The 22,397-nt window shown below is 51.0% G+C and overlaps 9 protein-coding genes across 9 annotated transcripts; 6 read left to right on the top strand and 3 right to left on the bottom strand.

Annotated features, from left to right (window-relative positions):
* Positions 1-509: 509 nt before the first annotated feature.
* BDP55DRAFT_609148 (GMP synthase) lies at positions 510-1,972 on the bottom strand. Its single transcript, XM_060571156.1, has 2 exons — positions 1,191-1,972; positions 510-1,131 (listed from the first exon to the last, which is right to left on the bottom strand). Exons 1-2 carry the CDS (start codon positions 1,507-1,509, stop codon positions 605-607), a joined length of 846 nt encoding a protein of 281 aa, XP_060430172.1. The 5' UTR covers positions 1,510-1,972; the 3' UTR covers positions 510-604.
* Positions 1,973-2,688: 716 nt separating this feature from the next.
* Positions 2,689-4,183, top strand: BDP55DRAFT_110143 (uncharacterized protein). Its single transcript, XM_060565377.1, has one exon. The coding sequence runs from the start codon at positions 2,895-2,897 to the stop codon at positions 3,972-3,974; it is 1,080 nt and encodes a 359-aa protein (XP_060430173.1). The 5' UTR covers positions 2,689-2,894; the 3' UTR covers positions 3,975-4,183.
* Positions 4,184-5,569: 1,386 nt separating this feature from the next.
* BDP55DRAFT_110154 (uncharacterized protein) lies at positions 5,570-6,139 on the top strand. Its single transcript, XM_060565378.1, has one exon. It carries the CDS (start codon positions 5,624-5,626, stop codon positions 5,972-5,974), a length of 351 nt encoding a protein of 116 aa, XP_060430174.1. The 5' UTR covers positions 5,570-5,623; the 3' UTR covers positions 5,975-6,139.
* A 505-nt stretch (positions 6,140-6,644) lies between these two features.
* On the top strand, positions 6,645-7,103 carry BDP55DRAFT_631340 (uncharacterized protein; the record flags this gene model as incomplete). The annotated part of the gene is made up of 1 exon (XM_060572270.1): positions 6,645-7,103. The coding sequence occupies one exon, from the start codon at positions 6,645-6,647 to the stop codon at positions 7,101-7,103; it is 459 nt and encodes a 152-aa protein (XP_060430175.1).
* Positions 7,104-8,324: 1,221 nt separating this feature from the next.
* BDP55DRAFT_661925 (uncharacterized protein) lies at positions 8,325-9,675 on the top strand. Its single transcript, XM_060574764.1, has one exon. It carries the CDS (start codon positions 8,663-8,665, stop codon positions 9,284-9,286), a length of 624 nt encoding a protein of 207 aa, XP_060430176.1. The 5' UTR covers positions 8,325-8,662; the 3' UTR covers positions 9,287-9,675.
* Positions 9,676-10,200: 525 nt separating this feature from the next.
* BDP55DRAFT_703711 (exopolygalacturonase) lies at positions 10,201-12,489 on the top strand. The gene is made up of 7 exons (XM_060577976.1): positions 10,201-11,138; positions 11,196-11,276; positions 11,325-11,387; positions 11,444-11,540; positions 11,633-11,982; positions 12,049-12,150; positions 12,218-12,489. Exons 1-7 carry the CDS (start codon positions 10,623-10,625, stop codon positions 12,365-12,367), a joined length of 1,359 nt encoding a protein of 452 aa, XP_060430177.1. The 5' UTR covers positions 10,201-10,622; the 3' UTR covers positions 12,368-12,489.
* A 61-nt stretch (positions 12,490-12,550) lies between these two features.
* Positions 12,551-13,822, bottom strand: BDP55DRAFT_631343 (uncharacterized protein; the record flags this gene model as incomplete). The annotated part of the gene is made up of 1 exon (XM_060572271.1): positions 12,551-13,822. One exon carries the CDS (start codon positions 13,820-13,822, stop codon positions 12,551-12,553), a length of 1,272 nt encoding a protein of 423 aa, XP_060430178.1.
* Positions 13,823-15,521: 1,699 nt separating this feature from the next.
* Positions 15,522-18,921, top strand: BDP55DRAFT_767902 (peptidase S8/S53 domain-containing protein; the record flags this gene model as incomplete). Its single annotated transcript, XM_060581005.1, has 11 exons — positions 15,522-15,650; positions 15,755-16,502; positions 16,560-16,684; positions 16,733-16,875; positions 16,941-17,092; positions 17,149-17,355; positions 17,414-17,493; positions 17,546-17,685; positions 17,737-18,170; positions 18,226-18,401; positions 18,468-18,921. 11 exons carry the CDS (start codon positions 15,522-15,524, stop codon positions 18,777-18,779), a joined length of 2,646 nt encoding a protein of 881 aa, XP_060430179.1. The 3' UTR covers positions 18,780-18,921.
* A 2,198-nt stretch (positions 18,922-21,119) lies between these two features.
* BDP55DRAFT_767903 (uncharacterized protein) lies at positions 21,120-21,789 on the bottom strand (the record flags this gene model as incomplete). The annotated part of the gene is made up of 2 exons (XM_060581006.1): positions 21,398-21,789; positions 21,120-21,191 (listed from the first exon to the last, which is right to left on the bottom strand). The coding sequence occupies exons 1-2, from the start codon at positions 21,695-21,697 to the stop codon at positions 21,120-21,122; spliced, it is 372 nt and encodes a 123-aa protein (XP_060430180.1). The 5' UTR covers positions 21,698-21,789.
* Positions 21,790-22,397: the final 608 nt, after the last annotated feature.

The raw sequence follows: 22,397 nt of genomic DNA on the forward strand, positions 1-22,397 counted from the left end.
TCATCCAACGATCTATATTTAGGGCTGTACAATAATCATACCTTCTTCAAGCTTGATGCTGACGGATGTAGTCACGCGCTATGATGATAGCCGCTGACCACAGCAGTCATGCCGGAGAGTGCAATTCAAGGTAGTACGGATGGAACGCTGCATGCCTGTGGGATTCAATGTGTGAATGATTCGTTTTCACGAGCATAATCACCGCTTAAGCATCGGAAACACTTCCAAGATCGTCTTTCAATGGTCGCAAAGGGAAGATCGGCGAGGGCGTATCCCTCCCGTCAAGTTCCAAGAGGGCCAAGGTGTCGTGCCGGTTGCCTACACAGACGAGAGGTAACTTGGCCAACACATCAATGTCTTTTCCAAATCTTTGATTTGAGAAAACTTGCATAGTAAGTTTGATACCTGAGCCGCGGCTTGGATGTGAGGAAGAAACATCGGATATGTTCATCCGCCTTCGACATATCACTATACACACGATAGCCTGAGTTGGGGTTTTTCGAACGCAATTATAACTGAATTAACTTCGGAATTTTTCAAGCCACTAAACGACAGGGCAATAACTACCCACATACACATAAACTGACTCACGTCTCATCAACGTTCACTCTATCTCATCATCGTCGCCATGGAAAAACCTGAGGATAGCAGCAGCGACCAAGTCGCCATCATGCTCCCAATGCGCTGTCTCCGCTGCCTGATCCGCATGTTCCATGTCCTGAATGCCACCACTATCAACCCTCATCTGGATTTGTCTCTTCACCATGTCCTCATCAAACGCCAAATGCGCCTGCGAAGTGAATAGCCGACCCTTGATGTAAACGCCCTGCACTTTGGTGTGCTCACTGTGACCCCACACATCCACCTTGTTGCGCGGCTTCAATAGACCCTTGGAGCTCTCGGTGGTAGGCGGTGCGACGACTTGGTCTTGGTGCATTTGGTGGAGGTGCACATGATCATCTTCCGTCTTGAAAAGTTGCTTGCCCACCGACGAAAGATCGATTCGGCAGTGGCCTAGTTCCCAGTCTTCCGAGGGCGCTGGTGCGACTTCGGCGCCGAGCATCCGGTTGAGAAGCTGGTGGCCGAAGCACACGCCGCTCAAGTGGAGATCCGGCCGGCGCTCCCAAAGTTCTGTCGTCCGGAGTCAGTGCTGCTGGTTGCGGGTGTCTGTGGCTTGGGTGGTGACCAACCTTGCAGAACTGCGAGGAGCTTGAGAATCCAGGGATTGTCTCCGTGTGCGTCATACATGCTTCCGGTGATTAAGACGCCTTGATAGCTGTCGAAATCCTCAAATGTTGGGACTGTGCCTCCCTTATCCTCCACCACGAACTTCTGGTCCGTATCGACTCCTAGCGGCGGGTCGTGTTCAGCGCCAGCATGCTGGAAGTGATTGTGCAGAATTTCTCCGAAGCTACCCTTCGCTGCATGGGTGTCGGGATGAGGGTTGTCGGTCTCTAGCACTATCATCCGCACCACTGGCGCATCGGGGGCAGGGTACTTCTTTGACATATTGAATATGTTTCAGTTGAAGAGTTTGTTATAGGGTAATGGAAGCAAGGGTATTGAAATTAGGCCCTTTTGATTGCTCAATGGGTATCTTTGGGGTATCGATGAAGTAAGAACGTCGCAGGGTGGTTGGCAGGCATCACGCAGTGGCTCAAGGATTACTTAAAGGGCACTCATCCCCCCAAGGTCTCTTCGATGGTGACGCGTTGTAATGTAGAGACACTACATAGGCCAAGGGAAACATTCCTTAGCATTCCGCCGTTGCGCCGGTCTGGGTCATCCGAATTCGAGATTGACGTCAGTAACTTGCTGGCGACTCGGTGCTGTAGGGCTGAGGTGAATGGATTTTTCGATGACGGCAAGTTTGCTGCATTTGAGTTTCCATAACATAATTCCCGTCCTGAGTCCACTAAACCAGCGGCTCGGCGGGTCCCACAGGCGTGGAACCACTGCTGCTTGGCCTGAGTAGAAGAAAGCTAAATCAAGTATTCCAGGCTTGTGCCTTCTACCAAGCCATGGCGAAGCTTACGCGGAGGAAAGCTGGGCTGGATAACTCGGACTGCCCATCTCTACTAAAGCCTTCTGCCCAGCATATTGGCATTCATCTTTCGGCTCTTTGCTACGGTGTTCGAGGATCTGGGAGCGGAAAGTGTCGAGACTGAGACACTAATCGCCCACCGCCCGAACTCGGAAGTCCACCCCAGTCGGTACTCGCCACAACCGTTGGAACAATGGGGAAACGCCCCGAAAATATAGCATCCCAATGGATCAAGAAGCCCCCAGTCAAGCTCTTGCACAACGTCTGACGTTGCAAGGGCACTGGGATTGCGAAATCCGGAGACCATACTCCAGTCCCAGCTCGGTGGTTCCGCGACGTTCGGTGAGACCAAAAATGTTGCTTTTTCTTTTGTTTTACGCAGGAGATCCGAGACCAAGAAAGAAGACTTATGAAGCTCGGGGATACAGCGCAAGGCATCGCAGCGAACCATCTTGATGGCTGTAGACTGCAACCGGTTGGCTCCTGATGCAATTTGATGCAACAGCAACAAGGCCGAGACTACCTCGAAGTTGGCTGTAAGGACGGTTATGGTCAAAAGATCGCCGGTCGATCCGTCCTATTCTTTCGCGATTCTACCAAATAGCACCGGGAATCATCCCGTCGAAAGAAGGGCGCCTAAGCGACACAAAGCACTTCAGGCAGCTAATTGAAACCAACTAGGGAGCATCAATGTCTTCAGTTGATGAAAACACCATTCACATAAAATGACTCGACGGTCCCAGCTTGCTGGTTCTTCTCGACGATTTCATCGAGACAGTCTCAGATTCTCTTGCATTCAACAACTGACTCCAATATCCGTCTAGCTAGAGCGGCCAACACCCCCTACAAAATGGACAGAGAAACCTTACAAAAGCTTCGCAACATGCACTTTGGCGGAGGCTCTGGAGGAGGTCGAGGCGAGGCCAGCAGCGGATGTAGCCACGGAGCCCCTTCTGTCGCAGGATCCGTCAACGAGTCTCTTGATATCGGCGAAGGCAACGATGCTTTTACCGGCAACCGATGGGACTCGAATCCATCAGCTCCGGCGGGCCGCCCGCTTATCGGCGCTCCACACCATATTCCGCCCCAGAGCCTCCAGAAATCACAGAAGCCGGCCGGATATCCACTTCAGCAGGCCGCGCAGCCGCCAATGCCGTCCGGATACCTACCCCAACAGCCCGTGCAGCCATACATGCCAGTTGGACAAGGTCCAATCGATCGTCTCGTACCCTCGGACGCGGCCGCCATGTCTGACAAACGTGAAGAGGTCCGCAAGGTCTTTTGGCCGGAAATCAAGTCCTGGATGACCTCGGACACAGCTCTTCAACAATTCGCCGCCCCTTGCCCCAAATGCTCAACATCCATGACTGCTACGCCCGGCCAGAACTCGAATCGGGCCATGGTCCTCGTCTGCGGCCACATCCTGTGTGTTGCATGCGTCAAACACATTGTGAATCTCTACAACGTCGGTCAACCCAAGTGCCCCTACTGTACGGGTTTGATCGGCCCTTACTCGCAGTGCGCTCAGAGCTGCCAGGATTTAGGCATGGTGGGGTTACCTTTGCCTAGGACCATGGCAGAGCTCGACAAGTTCCCTCTTACCACCCCCGAGGGCGCCTCCCGCCCTTCGTGTTGCTTCAGATGCCGCGCTCTGCGCGTCGAGAGAGCGACCAATTCGCTAATGAGAGCCATACTCAGCGAGACCAGGTCTCGCGCGGTTTGGGCTCCCGGGTACGACCACAAACCGGACGGGAAAGATTACAGCGATTACAAGCGTGTACCTGCGCTGGACAACATTATGAAGCAGATTCGAGACATTGCGCATAGTGATTACATCTATCAGAAATATACTTGGCTGACGCCGACTGCTGAACAGAAAAAGCAGGACGCCTGGGTGGAGATGCTGGACACGGGGCGTCATGTCTCCTAAGAGTCCCGAAGGTTCGTACATGCTATGAATCGTCAAGTACGCGTGAGGGTCGGGTAGGCTAGGTAGCGAACCAAAGGGGATGAGTCAATGGGACATGGCAGGAAAACAGAAGATCAGGATTGAATCAGCATATGTACCAGAGACCATAGCAAGAGTAGACTAGACCGAAAGGAATCTGACTACCTTCATACCGAGGTCTTTCTCAGACCCATCCGAGTTTGATGTACCTCAAATTGCATTCTCAAGGTGTCAGATCGTATTTTCAGCCATTCTGAAAAGTGATGGCGTCAAACTAGATAGTTCTTGGCGTGTCGAAAAGCTTCAATATGTAGATCTCCATAATTCCTTGGGCATACAGGCTTATGCAGGTGCAGGAGGATGACCGCAAGTGACGGTCGCTCTTATGTTCCACAGTTATAAGGATAGGAAAAGCCTGGGACTTGCTGTCGATACTAGCCGCAGTTGTTCTCTCTCTGTTCAAGCTAGTCATCGTGAAACGCGTAGGCAGTCATGGGTGCCCAGGCCAAATGGTAAATCTCCGATTCCTTCTTTAGACAGACCGGACGTCATGGAAGATCGCTAGATGATTCGGAACCGGTTCAACCTCCCAGACAATATTGTCTACAGCTTCTTATTACAGAGCACTACCATATTGCATGATATTCACATAGAGAAGCTGGCTTCGGGCTGGTAGGTTCCCTGCCTGCCGTAAACCTGCTAATGGTTACATACAGTCATCCGTGAACACTGCCCACCACATTGAAAACACTTGGACCACACCAAGACCAGTTTCCAGCCTCAGTTCCAGCCATGACATTGTTGACGTGACCAAGCTCGCACATGTGCTAATTCAATATGTCGTGATGGTGGCAATCAATCATTCTCTAGCCGAATCCAGCAAGTTAAGGGGAGCTCGCATGCGACTCTGCATGTGCATACAATCACCGGTGGGATCGCAGTTGTTTTATGCTCCCGAGTCAGCTAGACACTGCAAGACTCAAGGGGCTGTCGTAGACACAAATTTTCTGACGCAAGGTTTCACACCCAAGTGTGTTTCTGCCGGTGGCACGCGCCGTTGCAAGGAAGAGCTGTGGAACGGCTCAACCTAGCCTATTTAGACACGATCAGCGACCAGTCTCCCATCGTTAGCGGTCAGTCAATGCATCAGAGTGTCAAGTTCGACATGGGCCTCCCGTTCACCCAGCAGATTAGGAGAGTTTTCTCGGCGTGCACAAGATCGTTCTGAGCTTCTTTCTACCAAGAGCTGTCAATGTCAGATCATCATTGCGAGTTCTTTTGCTTTAGAGTGGAAATGCATCAAATCCAGTCTTGACTGACTCCGTCGACTTGGGTCAGTGTAGGAGTAGGTTTAGATCCCGGCTTCGAATAAACGTCGCCCGGTCCAATCAGCGTCCACGCCGGGGAAGCGGTCTTGACGCTAGGGTGGCATACCCTCGTATGCGACGTCAATGTCGGGCGAGTAGATGCTCTGTGTAGTTACGGTCGTAGAATGGGATCTCTTGGAAGTCTTGGGCGCGGTCTTGGTATCCCGATCGCTGGCCAAGCCAATTGTCTTGGGAAACGCCCGGTCCTTGGCCTTCGGCAAGCAAATATCTTGGCGACCATTGCATTCAAGTGTAGACTACAGCATGTTTCTACTAAGTAATTCACTGGTATCTCTCGTCGGCGTTGTGAATAGTAAAACGGCTTTGCAGCTGCTAGTCTGCGGCAGGTCGCAGATCGTATCCTCGGTAGACGACCCCTCGTGCCCCAACGTAAAACATCAGCTTCATCTATCTTTACCTCGCAACAACGTGGGCAACAGAAGAGAATATGCAGCGCTCCCGTACAAAGAAGCCGCCTCTCAGGAAAGCCTGGGCCGCATCCAGCCCAGTTGCCAAGACTCTATATGGTTTCGGGGAGCCCTCGTCGTTGAAGGTCTTGGGACTTGGACCGTTTCACCTCCGCTCAGACGCACTTCTCCACCACATCCCGCGTAACCACCACCACCACCATCACCATACCATCGATGGAAACCACATGGCCCCCCTGGATCAACCCGCGGCTCTTCAATCCTTCTCCTCGAATCCCAACCCGGAAACCACCCCTCAAGGTCCGTGTGTCTGTTAGTCCCAGGTGTTTAGGCCGCCCAAGAACCTATCATCTCTTGTTCAAGGCACCTGGAAGAGCTTCTATTTTTGATAGAGCCGCTTGGCCTTGGCAGCGGCAGGTCTTGACACGCATGACGGCGCCGCAGCCCCGAATGGTATAGTTTCCGCGCCTCTCTTGTGCCATCCTCCACTTTCCAACATCTCACCTTTGACACTCTCTTACTGGCTCAGGTTCTGGATCTGGTCGTGGTTCTCCACGTCAGGTATTTGAACCTCTTCTTGGCGCTCCGTGGGGATTTCCTTCATTACGCTCTTTCCTCCCACCTTGCCTTGCCACTCGTTGACGCGTGTGCTATTACCTGTCTTTCCGTTATCTTTCTTTACTTTCCTCCTCACTTCAGCTGTGCTGTTTGTTCTGATTCTTCGATTCTCCTCCACCAAAGGAAACCCCTTCATTTCAATACTACTTCCTAATAATACCTCTTGAGGAGACAAACACTCACCGGCTGCGCCGACACACGATACCCTATCTTTCAATTCAATCTTCCAATCTTTCGCCATGCAGATCACCAGCACCCTCATGACCCTGGCCGTCGTGGCCGTAGGGATCAACGCCGCCCCCGCACCCCTGAACATCAACCTCGGCGCATACTCCCCTGCGTTGGTAGTCGGTGATGGTGCGCTCACATTCGGAGGCGAGGCGGAGGCTGGAAAGGGCAAGGGAGGCGCCGCCGGAGGCGAAGGCGCAGCAGCCGCTGCCGCCGCCGCTGCCGGCGTTGGCGTGCCCGGAGCCGCTCAACAAGGCATTGTGGCTGGCCGAGATACTACAAAGAGGGTGGAGAAGCGCCAGAGTGGCTTCGATCGTGCCCTCACGTTCGCAGAGGCTGCACTCGTTAAGGGCCCCAAGATCCAGCTCGGAAACGGCGAGGGAGGTGCCGGCGTCGGTATCATTGTCGACAACAACCCTACCGCTGCGGCTCAACCGAACCGCGCCGGCGCAGCTGAGAGGAGGAAATAGGGGGAACATTGTCTTTTTTTCCTTTCCGCGAGGGGAGGAGAGCCGTCGCGTAATCGTGCTAAACTCCGATCGAAGTAAAAGTAAGTTTGATGATTTTTCTCCGATGAAACGAAACAGAACAAATAGCTGACTCATAACTTCACAGATGCTGCCGTTGATACTCTGTCAGAGAGGTTGAAGTTCGCTCGCCTGGCCCCCGTTGATCGAACGCAATTCTGTTCTCCAGTCTCTGAATGAATTTTCACAGTTTGACCGCGGACTTATTAAACCGGCAATCCGCGCGCGCACGCGCTTTCTAGCACTTTGGCATGATGATTTCGTCTCTTGATTTTCGTTCGTGTACTTTTGGGGGCATGTAATAATTTTCAGGCGTGGTGTAACTTTGGGGGACAAAAATGAGATTCAAAATGACGCCTTGGGTTCGCGGGTGCAAAGGATAGATCGAGCACGATCAAGGACGTGACGACACCTGGAAATAGTAGCGATGAGGTCCGGCATCGCGTCACCTGTTGAGGTAGCAATTAACTTCGTCGGGATTTGTTCAAATAATTGCCGCGTCCTTCCGGTCTTATCTCTGTGAGCGCGATGACGGACATACTCTTGTCCAAACTGGATTGATGCAATGACTGCGTTAGTGCCTGCGTGAGTTGATATTAGTCTTGGTAGAGAGTTGGGGGCCAAATTCGCACACGCGAAGGAGGTCCGGCAACTAAGATGCCGCCGTGGTTGATATACACCGTGTCTCACTCGACCTAACCACATGAGCACTCCAGGCCAGGGTTTTACCCACACAGATCCAACATGACGGGCCGGCCCCCGTGTGGGTGTGTATACGATGTCTGACTGCTGTGCGGTACTTGCTAATGGCTGTCCGCAACTCGAGGGCATTGGTTCGGTTGATCAAAACTCCTGCACCTCAGCCCAACTAACTCAGCTCATTGGTGGATCTGGTCTCTAACCCCCAGTTATCTCAAGTGTTGACTGGCAGAATCATGTGCGCATTTTGCATGTTCATGACACCACGCTGTCGGTCTCCCACTGGACAGCCTCAATGGCTTGCAGTCTGCTTGCAGGTCTCTGGATGTGTTAGGCGCAGCCGTACAACATCGACAGTTCTGGGCAAAGAAGTGTCAAAACAAGGTTAGTCACGTCTTGGGCGTCTTATCCGAAGTGTCCTGGGGCGTGGTGTTGCCTGTGTCGCTGCAGCTAGTTCGTAGGAGTCGCGTTTTTGCCTAGTCTTGGCCTTGCGATGAACCTATGCGCTGGATGCTACTTGGCACCCGTGAGGAATTGTAAGATGGTACGCAACTTTGTCTGCGGACCACAGCCTGCTTCTGAATCCTTGGATAAGAACGAGACGTCTTGCACTTTTTTCCCTTTTTCCTGCTTTCTGTGGCTTCTTGGATTTCCTGACATTCAACCGGGTCGTTCATTGTTCATTGCCACACTTCACCGTTCAGTTACTTGTTCGTCTTATCTCACCAAGTAATATCTTCTCTCCCTGGCCAATAATCACGAATACGCCGCTTACCAACCAATCTGATGAGATCCCGTCAGCGATGCATACCTCTCCCACTCCGATCACGCTGCAACCCCGCGAAACCCCTCTTCCCGTTGCTGCCCGACAGGGAGAGACAGGTTTCCATGTCATAACTCAGACGATCTACCGACCAAGCTCAACTTTCGTCACATACGTTACGCTAGGCAGCGGGCCACCGACATCATACTCCGATGGTAACCCGGCCGATCCGCCCTCTGCCGCTGCTCCGACCGCGGACCCACCTCCCCCGGACCGATCAAGCGGATCCCTATCAAGCGCACAGATAGGGGGCATTCTGGGCGGCATCGTCGCTTTCGTTGCTATCGCTCTTATTGCTTGGTTTTGCATTTCTCAGAATAAGAGAAGACCAGGACCGCCGCCGGACTGGGACTCCTTGTACGACTATGACTCTTCCTCCGAAAGCGGCTTTACCGGGTCCCGGGGGCCTAGGACGCCGAGGGCGCCAACATCTGTTCATCCGGACCGGGCCGGCCGGCGTCCGCCGTACGTCCAGATGCCACAAGGGCCGCCACCGCCAACTTATCACATTAATCGTTACGACGCATGGAAACCCAAGTTCAATGGGCCAGCACGTCGTCAGCAGCCACCGCCGCCCCAACGTTATCGGACAAGGGTTCCCTGAGTCAAAACAAAGCCTAGCCCCGCATGCAGCCTACCTTCTGATGGATGCCGCAATCATGCGGATCATGAATAATTGCCGCCGTTGTTGTTCCAACTTGTTTATACCGAAGTATTGAGAAGCAAACTCTGTAATATCTGAGTCTTGCGGGGAAATGAGTTGCGAGGAAATCATAATGTGATTAGGTCTTGGGGCTAGAGGAAAGATATTAGGGTAATGACCAAGGTCGACCGGCTGATTTCTACAACATTTAATACCCCTCTGCTAGCAGCGAATTCTTTTTGTATGATTTTCAATAGTATTCAACTTCTAGATCTCCTCCATTCCTCAACGTTGTCAGATTATATGTCCTGAATATGAAGGAATATGTCATTTGTCGATATTAATATACCCTATGCTAAATCCTACCTAACTGACTAAGTACTCCAGAACACATCAAAGCAGCCTGCCCTTCCATGCTTCAACTCAATATGAAGACCCCCTCATCCCTAAAACGCATCTTCCAGGCGATGAAGCAGAATGACGCTTCTAGTCAAGAGTCAAGAGATTCTAGGCGTCATTGTTTTGTTCAATTTGCACTGAATAGACTTGCTCGCTTCAAACTTAAACTACTAATCCCGGGACTTAGACTGACCTTGATCACTACAAATGTGTCACTCACGGGCTTGCCTTGCATATTCTCATATTGATACTACTTACACCTTGGATGCCCCTCCACTTCCTTGCAGATATTTGGATGCCATGGCCCACACTGCAATTGAACGATTGACTTTAGGCCAAGCTCGTATCCCGAGATTGCCGTAGGATGATGATGCCTAGAGTTCGGCGGTTTAGAAAATACCTTCTACTTGTGTTATCTAAGAACATGTTCACGCCAAGACCAGAAACGCAAAACAAATTACACCCACCGGCTCGCTAATTGACTCGCCAAGTTGCCCCTGATAGTTTCTCCGCATCCCTTTTTACCCCGCGCGCGCAGATGGATCAAATATGCGGAGAAGCGTAAGAAGGATTCAGCCGCAAGGGGTTTGTCAGGTTGAAGGGACCTTTCTTTGGGGAAGAATCAGCATGTTGCCCGCACCCCGGTCCGCGAAATCTTCTACCGACCGGCCGAGGGACCTTACAAGAACCCCACAAATCTTCCACGTATTGTTGCATTCAATCTGGGAACTATGATGATATGATCCGCCGCCGGTAACATCTCATTAAACTTAAGCTCAAGGGATTTGGGGTATTTGAGGACGGATGGTTCGAGAATTGAGACTGAAGTTGAAGTCATGGTGCTCCCCCGTTCCTAACATCATTCTGTCGTTTTTGCGTGTGTGCAAGCTTGTCTACGATGCGGACCACCTCTTCGGCTCTATGGGCTGCCGCCCTGGGCCTGTTGTCGATTGCCTCGGCCCAGGATGAGCTTCCCAAGCGCCCTAAGGTTGAGCCTGCTCCTTACAACACTGGAAAGGCCATGCCATTCTCACCTCCCAGAGACAAAGATCGCTTTTGCTACATCAAGCCGAGCTGCACCGAGGGCAAGGACGACGCGCCCAAGATCCTCAAAGCTTTCCAGGAGTGCAATAACGGCGGAACGGTTGTGTTCGATAAGACTTACCTGGTCAGCTCTCCGTTGGACCTCACCTTCCTGAAGCACATCGACGTAGTAATCACCGGCGACATCCAGTTCAATGATGATCCCCTCTACTGGGCCGACAATAGTTTCAAGTTCGCTTTCCAGAACCAGTCAGTCTTCTGGAAGTTTGGCGGCGAGGATATCAACATCTATGGTGATCTTGGAAACGATAAGTCTGTCATTGACGGTCGCGGTCAGGCATACTGGGAGGCCATTCAGACCAATAGCAGTGTGAGTATGCTGGGTTATCAAACCTTTCGAAATGTGTGCTAACTTGTATTACGACAGCTCCTGAGGCCCATGTTATTCTCTTTCGACGGAGCTCATGGGGCGACAATGTCACACCTTCGGATGCGCAATCCTCCCAATGTAAGTCATGCCTACCAAATCGAGATTGTTCCCGACTAACGACATCAGTGGTTCAACTTGATTGCGAACAGCACCGATGTCATCATCAGTGACATGGATCTCAAAGCTCAGGTATGTCAAACAATGCACAGCTCAAGATGGTTTATGAACTCACGTGATTGGAACAGAGTCAAAATGGTGTCAAGATTGCTAATTCTGATGGTTGGGACACTTATCGATCCGATCGCATTGTAATCCAAAACTCAGTCATTATTAACACAGACGGTAAGTCTGACCATGCATGTTCTGGTTGCTTGCAGCTTGAACGTCGAAATCACCTTTGTTGTTTCGTGAACTGATGCTGGTGGCTTTTGCAGACTGCGTGTCATTCAAGCCAAACAGTACCAATGTTGTCGTCCAGAACCTAGACTGCACTGGCTCCCACGGCATGAGTGTTGGCTCCCTGGGGCAGTACAAGGGCGAGACCGATATTGTCGAGAACCTCTGTATCTACAACACAACCATGGCCAACGCTAGCGATGCCGCTCGCATCAAAGTCTGGCCTGGCATTGAGACTGCGTTCCAGACGCTTCTGAATGGTGGGGGTGGTCTCGGACGTGTCAGAAACGTGACGTATGACCTTTTCAAGAACATCAACAACGACCGGGCCATCACCATCACGCAGTGTTACGGACAGAAGAACCAGACACTTTGCGAAGAGTTCCCAGTAGGTCAAATACCTCTCTGTGGTCTCGTTTGTACTAGTATCAAGTGCTGACCAAAGTAATTTCAGGCCAACCTTACAATTACCGACATTACTCTCAAGAACATTTATGGCACGGTCTCAACCAAGCTGGACCCGCAAGCCGGAAGCCTTGTTTGCAGTGCCGCAGACGTAAGCTCACTTCATTTCAGCATGCTGACTTATCGGACACATCACTAACTTGAGTTCTACGATATAGCGGTGCAGCAATATCCGCGCGGAGAACGTCACCGTCACAGTGCCGAGTGGAAAGCCGCCTGTGTACGAGTGCAAGAATTTGGACAATAAGTTACTCCAGATTAACTGCACCACCGGAGCGGATGGAGATCGGGATACTACCAACGGATAGATGAAGTAAATTTCTGTCAGAGTTCACTACTTGCAATCGTCACGCGTGTGCCACTGCGGCCACACATATCCCAAGATTTGTTTGTTATAAAAGTTTTGTTTCATCCATCGAATCATACAAATAACAATGCTCTAGCTTTTAGTTATGTTACGTGACAAGCAAAGTTGAGGATTTCAGTCAACCTTACCAGGTGTAGTTACCGGCATCATAGCCTCCGTCCTCAGTGTGATCCTCGTCGCCATGCCAGCGGCCATTAGAGATCTCGTAGCCCTCGTCATAGTGAACATCACCATCTTGCCAACGGCTACAATAGCCCGGGGTGATGCCATATTCTTCCTCCTCGTTCACCACCCCAGCACGGTTCCACCAGTGAGTTTCGTCCAGCTCTGTCTCAATCTTCGCGATTCTTCCTTGCACTCTGTGGGTCACATCCTGCTTTAGAAAATACAGCCACGATTCCATCTCGGCGAAAATCTCCTTATGTATAGCGCCGGAGACATCAATCGGTCGCATTCCGTCACCCAGGCGCAACTTCACTTTGGTTTCGAACTCATCTCTTACTTGGCGGAACCAATCTAACATGTGCTGAGAGGCGCCGCCACGGGGAAATGGTTCGGCAAGATGCTCGCCCTGGAGAATGCGACTCCCGAAGTCAGTCTCCGCCTGACAGTCGTTACAAATGGTCTGCTCCATGGGCTGCTTCTCGCTGTAGGTTTTGGTTTTCAGATTTGGGACGTACGAATCATGACAAAGGATTGAGAACATGAAGGCCCCTTTGCATTCGGAACATTGGAGTACCCTTCTGCACATGGGGCAGTCCTTTGGCTCATCATTTTTGGCTCGCGATCTGAACCACGACTTGAGGCATTTCTCCCCAATCATGTGGCCACAAGCCAGGATGACAGGTAGTTCCCAGCCAGAGTGCCAAGATGCATTTTCGTCTGCACAGTTCTCATGACAAATGGAACAAGGAATGCTACATCTGATGCTCGGGTCCTGAAGAGATCTGGCATAGTCATCGCGAATATCCGGCCAGTAAGCTGAGATGATGGTTTCCACTTTCTTTGGGCGATGATTCATGTTGTTTCGGTGGTACATATGGCAGCCAGTTGCAGATTCCCATGGGCTTTGCATCAGTGTAGGCGACGCAATGTTACTGCATCTACGTCTCTTAGAACTTCCGTTTTCAGTCCCGTCCTTAGACTGCGAGGAGCGTTTGGTGCATGTTGAGCTTGTCGTCAGAGCTAGCATTTCTCTAGGTTCGCTTGCCAGTGATTCGTCTCGAGAAGTAGCATGATCGACGATTGAAGCGGTACGAGAAGAGGCCATTTGAGTGTGGTCAGTTTCGGGAGAGATTGGAAACTCTCTGTCGGATGAGTTTGTGTCCTCAATAATACCAGACATGCCATCCATCCAGCGACGTATTCCAGTGGAATTGTAGGTAGGCATGGCCATTGTCAACAGATGGGATTGATAGGAAGGCTACTGGGCTATAGAGTGAAGTCCTTAATGGGGAGGCGGTCTCACGGCGTAGGTCAGGAGTTAACAGTCGATAACGCAAGATATACTTCTAGGTCAACTATGGGCAATTGTTGCAAATTAGGGGGCAAAGATTTGGTGATGATGTCGTTGACGGTCAAGTAAAAGTTGACGATGATTGTGACTGCAAACATTCGGTTGCGACCGACTCCTAGATTATTAAGTAAGATATCAGGGGCTGCATAGCCACTGCTTGAACTATTCTGCTATTCTCGGTGAAAGAAGCCTTCGAATAATAATTCTTTAGTCGCTCAAAGAGGTCAATGGACCGGGTATCACCCAAATACCTTAGCTGAGGAAAGAGCCTTGTCAATGAACTCGAGAGTCGGATGTCGTACAACAAAGCCCTGATTCTTCAGGCACATATAACTATTTATCTACATATATATATATAGATAGATCTCTGAAACAAGTGATACAATCCCCTTTGTTCAATCGGTACACGCCTCGAAATGTCATGTAGACAAAGTAGCAAAAGAAGTTATCAATCTAAACCGCAGAGGGATGGAAGCGTATCAACCAAGCTTGAGCGTGACTTCGCTGAAAAAGATTTTGCAACTTCCTCAGCTCGTGCACCCTCAACTATAACTGATATGACCTATCAAAACTATCATCAAAATTGTGCCTATTGTGCCTATCTCATTTATGACTTAACCTAAAGCTCGCCGACACACGGGCTAAAATATGGCTACACTCGTAAGCGGGCTCACTCAAAACCCGAGTTAGATGATTGAACACGGAGAAGCTCTGGATAACGCCAATTTCGAACAAACCAAGGACGTACGATCACGGACCTGCTAGGCAGCGACTTCGCTACGCCGAACTGCAGTCACCAACTGATGCTCGGATATGACTTAATCTACGGTTTTGATGGGTCACCGACGGAAGGTCAGCCTATTGGTAATCGATCCTCTCCCGCACCACATTCCCCCTTCCCCAAACGGATGACCCTGGTCGCCGATGTGATCTTCGTTGGTCTGTATCCGCAATACTCTGCGACCTCGGCGCGTAATGCGCGCAGATTTAAGTAATATTAACCTTGTTTTAGTTCCCCGAGTGGGTCGTGGAAAACCGGGCGACGATATTAGAGGTCAAACACATCTTATCAGATCATCTGATTAATCCTCAGCTGAATATAATCCCTTGTATGTTGTTCTTTCTATAGTGAGCCTACGCCTATTTCTTCTAGTGCCGGGCCAAGAACCCAGATGTTTAGATCCGTGCCCGCGATCGGTCGCGCAATCCTTCAACCGTAGGTTTCGGGCGAGAGCAGCGCGTGCCTGCCAAGATCCAACATCCCGCCGGACGACATGACCTTCCCGATAGAGGGTTACATTGGAAGCCAGGATAACACCATTCGCACTGCAAATCTCTTCATCCCGGAGACCGGCAATCTAGACTTGCAGAATATGGGACCCTCTTTGGGGTCGTGAGTTCGTATCGCGGACCTCACCATCTAGCAGATGGCAGACCGCCGGCCGAAGTTCATTTCTCTCGGCAATGAGCACATAAAAGGCTCTCTCCGGCTCTCTCCGAGTTCAAGGTGGAAGCCAGTTCGCGGTCTCACCCATCCCTACCAATCCTCGGCCTAAATCGCTTGTCAATTCAAGTCAACATGGCGTTTGGCACATTCGGGTCTCTCTTGGTCTCCCTCCTTCTGAGCGCCGCAGCTCTCTCCGCCGAGGTTCCTGCAGCGGCCTTGGGTGACAGGAAGCCATTCTCACCCCCGGCTCGACGATTTGCAGTTCAGTTCTCCGCAGCTGGCTCTGCCAAGTTCAGAAAGCGAGATGGAAGCCCAGCATGTCACCCATACTCTCGCTCTCAATTCATTCAGCTAACATGCAAAAGAACACGGAAGGTTTTTTCCAGAGCCTGCAACTCACCAACAACACGGCCAAACCCGCGCTGAACTTTACCTCGGACATCTTCCATGGCGCCTCTTTTGACCTTCTCAACCATACTGCTAGCTCACTGCAGCAGATTGAGATGCTCCCCGAGGTCGAGAAGCTATGGCCCGTCTCCGTTGTGTCAGCAGTGAAGCCCAATACCTCCGACATCATGTCAGAGCCGCTACCGAAGTGGGACCCTCATACGCTCACCAACGTTGACAAGGTCCACAAGCTTGGCCACCGCGGCGAAGGCGTCGTTGTAGCGATTGTTGATACCGGCATCGACTATCTCCATCCAAATCTCGGGGGTGGATTCGGTGCGGGTTTCAAGGTCGAAGGCGGGTATGACCTCGTTGGTGACGACTATGAGATCGGGAGAGAGTATGTGCCTGATGCCGATCCTATGGACTGCGCCGGCCACGGAACCCACGTCGCTGGTATCGTTGCGAGCTCTCACGGTGACCTACCTGGAGTCGCACCTGATGCCCGCTTGAGGATCTACAAGGTCTTTGGGTGCGGCGGTAGCAGTATGGAGGATGTCATCGCCCAAGGTTTCATCCAGGCCTACGAGGAGGGCGCGGATATCATATCTGCCTCTCTGGGATCGAATGCTGGCTTCCCTGAGAACATCCTTGCTGTAGTCGCCTCTACCATCCAAACTAAGGGAACTTTTGTTACGGTCGCCGCGGGTAACAGTGGTGAGATGGGTAAGCTGTCCGTGTCCCGTCCAATGCGTTCTCGACTGACTTTGAATGATGCATAAGGACCCTTTTACACCAGCAGTGCTGCCAACGGCTTTGGTGTTACGGCTGTAGGCAGCGTTGAGCACACCCAAACCGCAGCCTTTACGGTAGTTGCGAGGTCAAATAACAATGAGACGCGCGAGATTGTGAGTCTTACCCCCCTTGGGAGTCTGTCCCAGCTAACAATATCGCAGCTTTATGTTAGCTCCGATACTGCGCAGTGGACGCTCAACGGCACAACACCCGCACACTTCCTCAACCAGAACTATACCGGCCTTGACTCTTGCGACGTCTGGGACTTCCCCGGTGTTTCGTCAGACAGTGTTCTCATATTGCCGTAAGCCTCGGCACATCCCGAAGAGGTGACACGTCCGTTCTCGTGGCTGACAATTCCATGTACAGTCGAAGCACCTGCATCTGCGAGTGCTGGCAAGTTCTAGACTCCAATCTTTTCGGAACGAGCGTGAAGTGGGTTTTCTACTACAACTTCGAAGATGCTGCCTGGGAGATCCCGAACAGAAGCGTCTACAACCCTGAGGAGCAGCCCCTCGGATGTAAGTCACTGCGCCTTACTTACAACGCGATTCGACGTCCTGACGTTGAAAACCAGTTGGTCTCATCAGTCGAGAGGATGGAAAATGGCTCGTCCAGCAGAACGAATTGGGTCGCAAGGTGGATTTCGAGTTCGTAGCCAATGGTGGTAAGGCAGTCGGCGTTCCCGGTGCCAACTCCGAGTCCATCGCAGGTGCCATTGACTACTTTTCCTCATGGGGCTTGACAGTAGACGGTCGTCTCAAGCCCGAGATCTCAGCTCCCGGTCAGTTCACCACAGCGCTCTTTCGCGCCTCTTCTCTTCCACTGACTCCACACATCAGGCGGTTCAATCCTCTCCACGTATCTGACATCTGAGGGCGGATGGGCTGTTCTGTCCGGAACCAGCATGGCCACACCATACGTGAGTTGCTAATTCAAAGTACCCCTTACTTGCTCTGACCCAACTCATCTAGATTGCCGGCGTTGCCGCCCTCTATTTCTCAGCCAACAGTGGCCGCTCCAACATCGCCAACAACGCCGGCGACTCCGCTCACCACCTCATCACCTCCAGTGGCAAGCCGGTCGCTCACCATGATGGAAGCGGCTCCCTCGCGTAAGTTCTTACTCAATGTCTCCAAATTCCCTCAAGCTAACGAGCTACAAGCCCCATCCCCATGCAAGGAGCCGGTATCGTCGACGCCTTCAAGGTCATAACTTACAAGACATCCATCATCCCTGCCGTCATCAACCTCAATGACACGGATCATTTCCAAGGCACGCACGAGATCAGGATCGAGAACAGAGGAAACGAGACCGTGACGTACAACATCGTCCACGAAGCCGGCTCCACCATCACCACCAAGCCCGATTCTGATCCTGTGGTCGCGTTCCCTCCGGTCCCGTACTCCTCGACCGAGGGCGAGCAAGCCACAGTCAAGTTTTCGGCGACTGCGCTCGATGTAGCTCCTGGCACAACTGGAGTTCTGACGGTAACCTTCATCGAACCTGCCAGTATCGATGCGAAACTGTTCCCCATCTATGGCGGATACATCAACATTGTTGGCTCCAATGACGAGTCTCTACGAGTGACCTACGCTGGTGAGTGCATAACGCCAGTGCAATGATAGCGCCATAAATCACTAACAGTCCACAGGTATCAAGGGCAGCGTCTATGGCAGTAACATATGGGCTGACGAATGGATTGACCCTGTCATACAAACCCCAGACTTTGTGCTAATCCAAGAGAATGACACCTTCAAGATGACCATTGAAGACACCTTCACCATTGACTTTGACATTCTCTGGCCTACCCGAGAGTTCAGCTTCGACGTATGTATCTTGACTTCTCATACCACAATCCAGGATTTCGACTGCAAGAAGCTAACTCTTCCAAAGCTCGTCGATCCCTCCTGGGAGCCCACAGACTGGTCCTATCCCTTCTTCCCAGGTCAGAACAACTACGTTGGTTCTCTCCAGCACTACAACCTCATCTCGGACGCCTCCTTTGATGCTCCTGTCCAGCAGTACCCGCGCCTGCCTTCGAGTACATGGTGGCCGAGTGGTAACTTCTCGCACGGCAGTGCGATCGAGAGCGGCGAGTACAAGATTCTATCGAGGGCACTTCGGACTTATGGAGATTATCACAATATGAGTGACTGGCAAATTAGGCTCTCGCCCAAGATCATTGTCGACAAGGATAAGGCATAAGGTTCATGGATATAACTACGTGGGATGGAAACTTGACAGTAATACCAAGCACATGTAGGCAAGCTGCTATAAGGTGCATCATTGTGCTAAGGTACTAAGTAATTTCAACTGTGAGTAGTCTCTTGAGGAATTCATGCTAAGCACAATTAAGAGGTCTTACAACAGGATTGTTTTGGTCCACATTTGGCCGTCAAAATGATCTTGAGGACAATGCACCTTACCTTATGCACCAGATGACCCTTCTGAAACCTAGTAGCGACTATCTTTCCCCCTTTCCCTGTCGCTTCACTCTGTGTCACGATACTGCCATCTCAGCTTCGATCTCGCCATAGAACCTCAACATGAACCCCCAAAGACACTCCCAGCCACAACAACATACAGTGTGCGGCTGTGATCTACAGGTCTTACCACACACAACATAGCGGAGATGCCTCAGCATTTCAGCTCATGCGAGGCTGCGTAAGCTATATAAGTATGGCTAGCTTCGTATTTCTGCAGCTCGTGAGGTTAATGCGACCCTGGTGCAACCTGAAAGCATGCCTGGGGGTCAGGGTGATACATGTACCACTTGATTGCGATGCAGTCACAAGTTTGTGAGCTTCTAGCCACTTTATATGTCTCTTACTCGAAAGACCTGGAGCTGGGCAAATTTCCTAGGCATTGCCATCATATGGCCATCAGACTTTTCGCGATCACTAATAACAGGTGTCTCGATAATAAGAAGTTGAGTAAGTACGTGGTACATGCCTCTCGGATCACCATCATGAATAAAGATGTCAGTTTGGAAATTCAACAGGCCTGCTAAGAAAGCGCCAAAGCTAAGACACACTGTATGCATGTGTAATACTGCATATTCTGGGTGAGTTCTGTGTTGCCGTCATCTTATCGTACAAGTCATCAGTATCACCCACCATCTTCTTTGCTTACTAGGTACAAGTACCTTACCTTGTAGGGTAGATACTATTGATTAGTTTCCTGGGTTATTCCGTCATCATCTTCGTAATGGTCACTGAAACTAGGCATTATTTATGCCTTATCCCTGCCCTTTGGACTTACATAGGCCACATCCATCAATCAGGGATCCATGATCCATCATCGCACATTCAACGAGACTCCACACACGATCTCCCCGTTGCGTGGAAAACTCAATCGCCAGCAACAATGGACGAAAGGACTTTGCCCTCTTTGACAATGCTGTGGACAGCAGCCCAATCCAGGACCAAAGTTTTCGATTTGCCGAAAGGTACCCGGCACGGCTATGCTATCAGAGATGTGTCGTCCAAGTCGAGGGCAACAACCTGGAGTGTGGCACTCGACAGATAAGTTGACGCTGTTTCGTTCGGAAGCAACGGGTCATTCTTTAATGATTCGAAACGTTGGCAATCCGAACACAGCCGGCCAATGATGTTTAGGAACGAGACTGGGATCGAAGTTGGTCCAACGACCCTCAAGTTTGATGCTTTGATCCAAAGGGACGAATCATGCCCAGAGACGTCGTTGCGAGGGTACTGTGAAGTAATTCAAAAATACCTCGAGTCTCTCATCAACTGCAATTAACCTGCGACCGGTTCCCCAACTAGCAGGAAATCGTGTCGTGTTGTAACGAAAGGGCCTCACAAAGGCCACACGCCTCGGGACGAATCTCACATCTGTCGTTTCCAACCGTCTTCGATTTATCTCTTTCGCAACTCCCGCCTACGATTGGGGGTCTCGTCAACTACCACTCAGACATGTCGATTTACCACCTTCAAGATCCTGATCTCGGAGGTCTATCATCGACAAATTCTTCGATTCTGGCAAATGTCACCGAAGAACTTCTGGGAATACGTCTGGGTCAACTACTCAACACATACATTACATTGACCCAGGTATCATCTAAGATTGCTGGGGGAAGCCGCGGTAAGGCGGTTACCACAACAAATTTGGCGGTTCCAGCAGAAGTGAGCACTCTTGTTCTCAGATTCGACGTTTCGACCCCATGGACTACAACGTACTTTATTTCTAGCGTTGTTCTCTTGGCTGCTGGCGTTATGGGTGCGGTACGCGAGCATATGGCCAAGGGGCCGGATGTTCTAAGCTACATGGCAACTGTATTCCGGGGCTCCAAGTTTGTAGATATGCCTGCAAGCTTTGTGTAGATCAATAGCTCGGATATCTCAAAAGAGATGAAGGATCGAAAGATTCAGTACGGTGTCACGAATTTGATCAAACGCGGGCAGCCGCTGGTTTGGGTTGGATTTCAGGAAGACATTGAGCTTTTGAAATACGCAACCAGGTAGATAGTAAATTGAGTCGACGGGTGTATTGTGAGGGCTACAAAGTGTTAGCCACGAGTAGTATTTAGAGCAGAGATTGAACACTCGGTAAAGTCGGAGCCAATAACTTGCCATCATAGTTGGTTCTTTCTGATCGCTATAGTACTTAGCTTGAGCACAGCATTGTTGAGTATCTTCGTTGTAAGTCCCATATTAGGAAGAACCTAGTAACACCTACTTATACAAGACTAATTAATACATCCACCTCCAAATGGCGAAACTCGCAAGTACAACTCCACTCCCCAAATGCGTCAACGCCTTCCCCCCATCCCCGCTTCCTTCCTTCCCACCCATCGTTCTTACGATCCACCAATCCATGACCCCAACCAGTGAAGTAATAGCTAATAACGCAGTTACCGCGTCCTCATTCCCGCTTCCCTCCTGATACGTCTCGAGCCCGATGAAGAGCAACCCCGTTGCTAGATCGCGCGCGGACTTGGCGTAGCTGAATGCTTCGGCTTCAGCTGATAGTGGTCGAGCAATGCCAAAGGCGTCGTAGATTGCCAGGGGTCGAACGAAGCCTAGGAGGCCGATGAAGGTCAGGCCTGTACCGAGGACGTAGCTTGGAAAGGAAGAGAATGGGGAGGTTATGTTCATGGACATTGTGTTAAATAGCGGTTGCTACTGTCTTTTATAAATGTTGCTGGGTTCAGAGTTGTAGTGTTTCGTTCCTCTCAAGCTGACTCTTAGCGTACAGGAAAGGAGTATCAATCATGGAGAGGGAGCTTCCCCTCGGACTATGATCTCAGAGGGAGGGGCAGCTTAAGTACCTCAAACAGCGTTCATCTGAACATGGCAGCCAGGTCATGCGGAGCTTCAGGTTGGAGCTCACGGTAAAGGACTCGAGCTCCAAGCATCATGCGGCAGTCCGATGCGAGCGGGGTGGTATTGAAGCAAATTTCCGAGCAATCGAGGCCCCTCTCAGCCAGCTTCATGACCATGATCCGACTCAGCATTCTTTCAAAGACTGTTTGACCTGCAAGGCAATGTATCTGAAGGATTGAAGATCCTTAATGGCAACCACATCAGCATTTCTAAGAGTGATATTTCGTAATCCACTCAGTCAAGGTATCCCATGTTCTGTAGAGCGCTGTCGTCCGATAATTTTACCTTCTCAGTACATAACACGAAGCTTGTGCACCAAGTTACAACTCCAACCAAAGATTGCTTGATGGTCAGCGGCCGGTGTCCGAAGGGCTGCAACGACCCAGCACTGCAATTCGAACCGATCTCTCCCAGGCAAGACGCCGAAAACAGACCCACTTTCGGGCCCGACTCCGGACTGTCCGCCACAGTACGGAGT

The sequence above is a fragment of the Colletotrichum godetiae genome, assembly GCF_030913485.1.
Source record: "Colletotrichum godetiae strain CBS 193.32 chromosome Unknown BDP55scaffold_18, whole genome shotgun sequence".
Classification (NCBI taxonomy): Eukaryota; Fungi; Ascomycota; class Sordariomycetes; order Glomerellales; family Glomerellaceae; genus Colletotrichum; species Colletotrichum godetiae.

What these genes read in the sequence shown, in the direction of transcription:
- BDP55DRAFT_609148 (XM_060571156.1), bottom strand. Translation starts at nt 1,509, where the DNA reads ATGTCAAAGAAGTACCCTGCCCCCGATGCGCCAGTGGTGCGGATGATA. An exon ending in GCTCCTCGCAGTTCTGCAAG is followed by an intron (nt 1,132 to 1,190) that starts GTTGGTCACCAC and finishes TCCGGACGACAG; the next exon opens with AACTTTGGGAGCGCCGGCCG.
- BDP55DRAFT_110143 (XM_060565377.1), top strand. Translation starts at nt 2,895, where the DNA reads ATGGACAGAGAAACCTTACAAAAGCTTCGCAACATGCACTTTGGCGGA.
- BDP55DRAFT_110154 (XM_060565378.1), top strand. Translation starts at nt 5,624, where the DNA reads ATGTTTCTACTAAGTAATTCACTGGTATCTCTCGTCGGCGTTGTGAAT.
- BDP55DRAFT_661925 (XM_060574764.1), top strand. Translation starts at nt 8,663, where the DNA reads ATGCATACCTCTCCCACTCCGATCACGCTGCAACCCCGCGAAACCCCT.
- BDP55DRAFT_703711 (XM_060577976.1), top strand. Translation starts at nt 10,623, where the DNA reads ATGCGGACCACCTCTTCGGCTCTATGGGCTGCCGCCCTGGGCCTGTTG. An exon ending in ACATGGATCTCAAAGCTCAG is followed by an intron (nt 11,388 to 11,443) that starts GTATGTCAAACA and finishes TGATTGGAACAG; the next exon opens with AGTCAAAATGGTGTCAAGAT. An exon ending in CACTTTGCGAAGAGTTCCCA is followed by an intron (nt 11,983 to 12,048) that starts GTAGGTCAAATA and finishes AAGTAATTTCAG; the next exon opens with GCCAACCTTACAATTACCGA.